This window comes from Topomyia yanbarensis, unplaced genomic scaffold, assembly GCF_030247195.1.
Source record: "Topomyia yanbarensis strain Yona2022 unplaced genomic scaffold, ASM3024719v1 HiC_scaffold_5, whole genome shotgun sequence".
NCBI classification, from domain to species: Eukaryota; Metazoa; Arthropoda; class Insecta; order Diptera; family Culicidae; genus Topomyia; species Topomyia yanbarensis.
In genome coordinates this window covers 561,267-566,387 of record NW_026683713.1, presented here as the reverse complement: position 1 = coordinate 566,387, position 5,121 = coordinate 561,267, and the positions used below count along the sequence as shown (strand labels likewise).

Below are 5,121 nucleotides of genomic sequence, written 5' to 3'. Positions count from 1 at the left end.
TTGTTACGTGCATAATCTTAGCACATCTCTTTATTGTACGATCACTTATTGTATGTACACTCTCAATGCAACACTAAAACATAATGATGGTAGATCAGACTTATCCAGATCGATCGTCGTCGGTGGTGGTTCCCTGTTAATCGTGTACTGTCTCCAAAGCAGTAGACCAATATTTGCACCGTGGAAAAGCATGGGCAGAAACAGTATCCAATAGCTGGTTCCAAGCGAGGCTAATCCAGCCGAACTGTACGGTGCCACCGGAGTTAGCGTATCGGTAATGCCTATGTTGTCACTTAGCTGTGAACCATAGAGAGCTCCCCACAGGACCATGGTCATTAGTGTGGCACCCATTACAACTCCATTCCAGATGTACAATCCAAACACGCTGAAAATTGGCTCCACCGGGTTGAATAACACGTTAATGATGGAAAAGCTAACGGCTGCTCCGGCAAACGCGGTTGCTATGCCTAGAAAGATGACCGTGGTCAACCACAGACCGGCATTGATGAAATCATCTTTCGAAGCAGCCTTCGAAGTACCGGATACGTTTGATGTGCTCGTTGTCGGTGTAGCTCTTGAAATAACTGGTGGACACTCCGGAGGCGTCCGGCCGTACATCATATCCAGTAATTCTGACTCCCGTTTCTGCTCTTCTTTCTGGCAGCTGTAGACGCAAGCATTTTGTTCGTACAAACAGATGACTAGTGAACAAAATATTTTTTCAAATTATCAATTGATTGGGCTATGATGATAGCGCTATTATCAAATGGTAACGAACCTGTCAGATCGAAGAACACTGGGCTGAGCAAAACAGTTCTCTTGACCGATCCAGTAAAGAGTCCATACTGCACTTCACTATTCTTGGAAGCCCTAAGCTCGTAGGCTTCGGAAACGACCTGTTGTGCGTAAATTGATGAGCGGTTTAAATCAATAAATTCACAAATCATTTCAAATTACCCAGTAAGGTGTGCACAGCGATACGATTAGGGTAGCCAGTGATAGGCAGGACAAGACAAAGGTTGCGAACAGAAGATTCCACTTGGTTTTAGCCATGGCTTCGCCGTCCAGGTCTCATCAATAGCTCATTCCGAGTAGGAAACTATAATAAGCAACTATCACTGGCTACGTAGAAGCAGGAATTGAGCTCATTGAGAAGGTCGCACTGATACTGGTGGGGTGACGAATCAGTCGGTCGGGGTCCTGTAGCATCAGAGATAACGGTTTACGTTTGATAAGAGGTAGGTGCATTGTGATATTAGTTGGGGAAGTAATTGGTTATCGTATTGATAAGAATAGCTATATTGGCAATCTAGTGCTAGATTGCTTGCATTCTCATACATATGATGTATTGATATTAAGTTTTGTTTGACACTGATCCTCAAGCGCCGCAACGAACTTGGTGTACCTTCTAATACAAGGCAAAATGGGCATGGGGATTGTCTTTCTGTTGTATTGTTCGCAGGTCTAACCGTTGCAAGTTTGATTGTCGAAATAAATTCCACATGAGATTTTAGCTCTCAGATGCTGTTTAATTTGACAACAGTCCAACTAGCGGATGCCAAACTAATATTAGGTCCAGTAAAAAAAGTGTCCCATTAGCGAATACAATATTTCTAGTTGATCACAGATGGTGCTAGTTGCTAATGAAATAAATTCGAATAACAAAGATTCAACCTTATCTAAGCTAGGTGTTGTGCTCTTACACAAATTAGTTTAACACAATTGTTTTCCATTTAGCTATAAATACAGTCGTGATTCGCTGGTTGGGCCACAGTCTTGTCCAACTAACGAATTTGATTCGCTAATTGGACCGATTGCCAAATGTCAAAAACTCTCCAAAGGAGATGTTGGCAGTGTAAATGCATCTGTTCACATCTCTAAATATTGTCAGATTGATTGTCAAAGTAAATTTGACACGAGATTTTGACGTTCGGATGCTTTTTAGTTGGACAATGGTTCAACTAGCGGAACAGTTCAACCCGGTCAAACCATTCGGAATTTGATTCGGAATCCTGAATGGAGTCATTATGGATTCCAAATCAAATGCAACAACCGATTCTGAGTCGGAATCGGTTGTTGCATTTAATTTGGAATCCATAATGACTCCATTCAGAAATCGGAACCGGTTCCGGAATGAGTTTAACTGGGAAATGGCAGTTTAGAAAATACCTTACTAATTCTTTCTTTGCTAAAATAAAAACTCATCAAAAACGAAGTAAGTACTTTGTAGAAGAAATTTTATTCAGAAATTGTCACACAGTGGCCTTGAATAAATCGTTCCATTCACGATACGCACTTCGATGCGCTATTCATAATCCTATTCCTAATTTCTACTTAAAAGGATGCATCTTTAGTTCCAACGTATGGCTAACTTGAGTTATTTCCGCAGTGAGTTCACAATTCTTCGATCAATCTTAAAATAGCTAATGTTAAAATGAGTAACTGGAGTATGTAATGTTACAGTATAATGAATATCCATTATTATGTACTACCCGAAAAATTCAGATTTAGAGCAGCCATATCCTTGAACGTTTGACGAACAAAAATTTCACCTTCCCATTCCATCAATACAGCATGATTGCTCCCTGCGTTTTCTCATCCGTTAGTGGTTCGAGCACTCGGTTCCGTTCGCGCTTCTCCATCTTGACGGCCACAACGAGCAGTATTATGTTAATAATAACCACTACAATACCTCCTACCACGAAGTAGAAGCTGGTACCAAGTGACGCCAGCCCCTGACTGCTCCAATTATTTTTCCGATCATCCTCGATTAACACGTTGTGGGTCAGATATTGATAGAACTGTATCAGCCAACAGACGAACGATAGCAGCTGCGATAGTCCCGACAGCAAGTTACTGACAAACAGGACCAGCATGGTGCCGGATTTCTTCGATGCAGACGATGATTTCAGGACGGACGCTACGGCACCTACCGCACCACTCAGAGCGCCCAACCCTGTACCGATGGCTGTTCCGAGCCATAGCCAATAGCTCATCACGTCTGGTTCGTTCCGGAGAACTTCTAAAACTGGAAATAACAGAGTGTGGGATTACATGGCGATGGTATGGCATACATACGTTAGTAATGATAGAACATACGTTAGTAATGATAAGAGTAACCTAATACTGCAATTAACATTCCTAAGTGGTCACACCACTGTAAAACACGAAAAATAGGTATATTTCATGAATTTTCTTGAAGTAATAAAGAGGTGAATTAAGATCTTGTAAAATAGAATTTAAGTTACTAGTTGTGAAGAACAAAAAATATTTTTTCCAGATAATTTTGCCACAATGTAGCGGCTGTGCAGCATTTTCCCGTAGAAGCATTTTATTGGAAAGGGTCCACTACCGGAGCTATGGTCGATTTTCCCTGCATCGTGAACACGTAGCCACTTTATCGGCCTGTCGTCAGCATGACAACGTCGCTATATTCTATAGTAATCTTTGCATCCATGGTACACTACAAAGCCTTCGTAGACTACTACGAGCTGTACCAAGTTTACAAAATGCTGACATCGGAATCCTGATAAAACCATGTGAGCTGGGCATGTAGTGCGAATGCCGAAAGAGAAACTATGCTCAGCAAAGCCTGGCAGTGGTCGTGCTACTATAAAGCAGCTGTACATATCTCGGGAATCTGACAGCAAGATTTTGTTGTATTAGTAGTTCCAGAATAGAAATGTAAAGAAGCAACAATTTACAATAATATGGGGCTCTATTCTCACAGTCACGTCACTTGTAGGATTTTCGATTGGTTGACACCTGTGTAGTGGAGTGCACTGGAATTGCACCATTTTTGCACTTTCTAGCAGAAGTGCAGAAAACTGGGTATGTTCCATTCACACTTTTGCTAGAAAGCGCAATCGAAAATCCCATTGGTGACTAGAAGGAAATTTTTTTCTAGGCACTAGGTGACGTGTGAGAATAGAGTCCTGTTCTGCTATGACAAATATTAGTGCAAAAACGACATTTACCATAAAAAGATTAATGAGTAATGTCAGAGAGATTAACGAAAAGAAGTAGAATACACTTTAGACTGTTAATTCGAACATCGCAATTTTTACTATTTTCTGATGGGATCTAGCTTACAAAAGTCCCAATAACACCGCTAGCTGGATTACAATATGCTTTTATACAATTACTTTGGGTAACAAATGTGCCCTAAAAGTAACAGTTCACAACTTACCATTGATTTCATGTAACCGCCAACCGTACGCGACATTCAGATGTTTCTGACCAGCAAACAGCCCGAAGTGGATGCGTCCTTGCGATTCGGTAGAATTACGCTTAGCATTGGACTGTACCCAGTTGTCAGTGGTGAGAGCAGCCACCATCAAACCCACAACCAGACAGCTACCGAAGAAGGTTGCGAACACAATTCCTCGCGTCTTCAAGCTCATGTTGGCGGTCGGGTCGAGTTTGGGTTTCCACCAAAGACTACAATATTGAAATAGCGAGATCCTCACGCGATTTATTTCCAATCCAAGTTGCACTTTGCGACGTCTGTGGGCGCCGTTACCGCTTTGGGCATTATTTCGATAGCAACTGTAAGGAAATATCCCAAAAAAAGAAAAGCCGTAAACTGCGAAGTTTTATTATCACTATTATTTTCTCTGCGATGAAATTTTGATTGGAATTTGAGGTGGTTTGACAGGATTCACGAAAGACTTCACTAAGGGACTAGGTGACTAACCTTTTTTTCTAACGAAAGGGAGCTGTTTTTAAGCAAAATATTCAAGTACGAAATTAGTTGCAAACACAATATGTATACGATGCACTATAAAAGGCAAAACTACTGTGGATTACTATTTAATGCACTAAATACTTGCTTACGTGAGCGATCGCGATGTCTCCGTAATGTCATATAGTTTTACTGTACCAAAAGGGGCCAATGTGACACTATTCGGAAAGCACAGCTACCACCACAAACAACGATTCAAGAATTTTTCACTCTTATAGGTATGTGTCGCGAAATTGTCATAATCAGTCATGCTGATCGTTGTTTCTATATGTCATCTTGCCTCTCCACTATTCGTCGACCACTCGCCACAAGCCACGATCACATACGATCCACTCGCTACCTTACACCTCACAGAGTCAATCAACTTTTTGTTTATT

General features: G+C 41.3%; 2 protein-coding genes across 4 annotated transcripts; both read right to left on the bottom strand.

The window, feature by feature from the left end:
- Window positions 1–1,157, bottom strand: LOC131695725 (uncharacterized). Its single transcript, XM_058984221.1, has 3 exons — window positions 958–1,157; window positions 779–896; window positions 1–701 (listed from the first exon to the last, which is right to left on the bottom strand). Exons 1-3 carry the CDS (start codon window positions 1,051–1,053, stop codon window positions 46–48), a joined length of 870 nt encoding a protein of 289 aa, XP_058840204.1. The 5' UTR covers window positions 1,054–1,157; the 3' UTR covers window positions 1–45.
- A 1,063-nt stretch (window positions 1,158–2,220) lies between these two features.
- On the bottom strand, window positions 2,221–5,115 carry LOC131695732 (uncharacterized). Of its 3 annotated transcripts, XM_058984232.1 has the most exons (4): window positions 4,837–5,115; window positions 4,697–4,780; window positions 4,190–4,548; window positions 2,221–3,028 (listed from the first exon to the last, which is right to left on the bottom strand). In XM_058984232.1, the coding sequence occupies exons 3-4, from the start codon at window positions 4,401–4,403 to the stop codon at window positions 2,565–2,567; spliced, it is 678 nt and encodes a 225-aa protein (XP_058840215.1). In that variant the 5' UTR covers window positions 4,404–4,548; window positions 4,697–4,780; window positions 4,837–5,115; the 3' UTR covers window positions 2,221–2,564. The 3 variants fall into 3 exon arrangements, with proteins under 3 accessions (XP_058840215.1, XP_058840214.1, XP_058840216.1); XM_058984231.1 differs by lacking the exon at window positions 4,697–4,780; XM_058984233.1 differs by lacking the exon at window positions 4,837–5,115 and having other exon boundaries at window positions 4,697–4,833.
- Between the last annotated feature and the right edge of the window lie 6 nt (window positions 5,116–5,121).

Coding starts and splice junctions, on each gene's coding strand:
- LOC131695725 (XM_058984221.1), bottom strand. CDS start 1,053: ATGGCTAAAACCAAGTGGAATCTTCTGTTCGCAACCTTTGTCTTGTCC. Junction 897..957: donor CGCTGTGCACACCTTACTGG/GTAATTTGAAAT, acceptor TACGCACAACAG/GTCGTTTCCGAAGCCTACGA. Junction 702..778: donor AGTGTTCTTCGATCTGACAG/GTTCGTTACCAT, acceptor TTTGTTCACTAG/TCATCTGTTTGTACGAACAA.
- LOC131695732 (XM_058984232.1), bottom strand. CDS start 4,403: ATGAGCTTGAAGACGCGAGGAATTGTGTTCGCAACCTTCTTCGGTAGC. Junction 3,029..4,189: donor GCGGTTACATGAAATCAATG/GTAAGTTGTGAA, acceptor TGTTATTTCCAG/TTTTAGAAGTTCTCCGGAAC.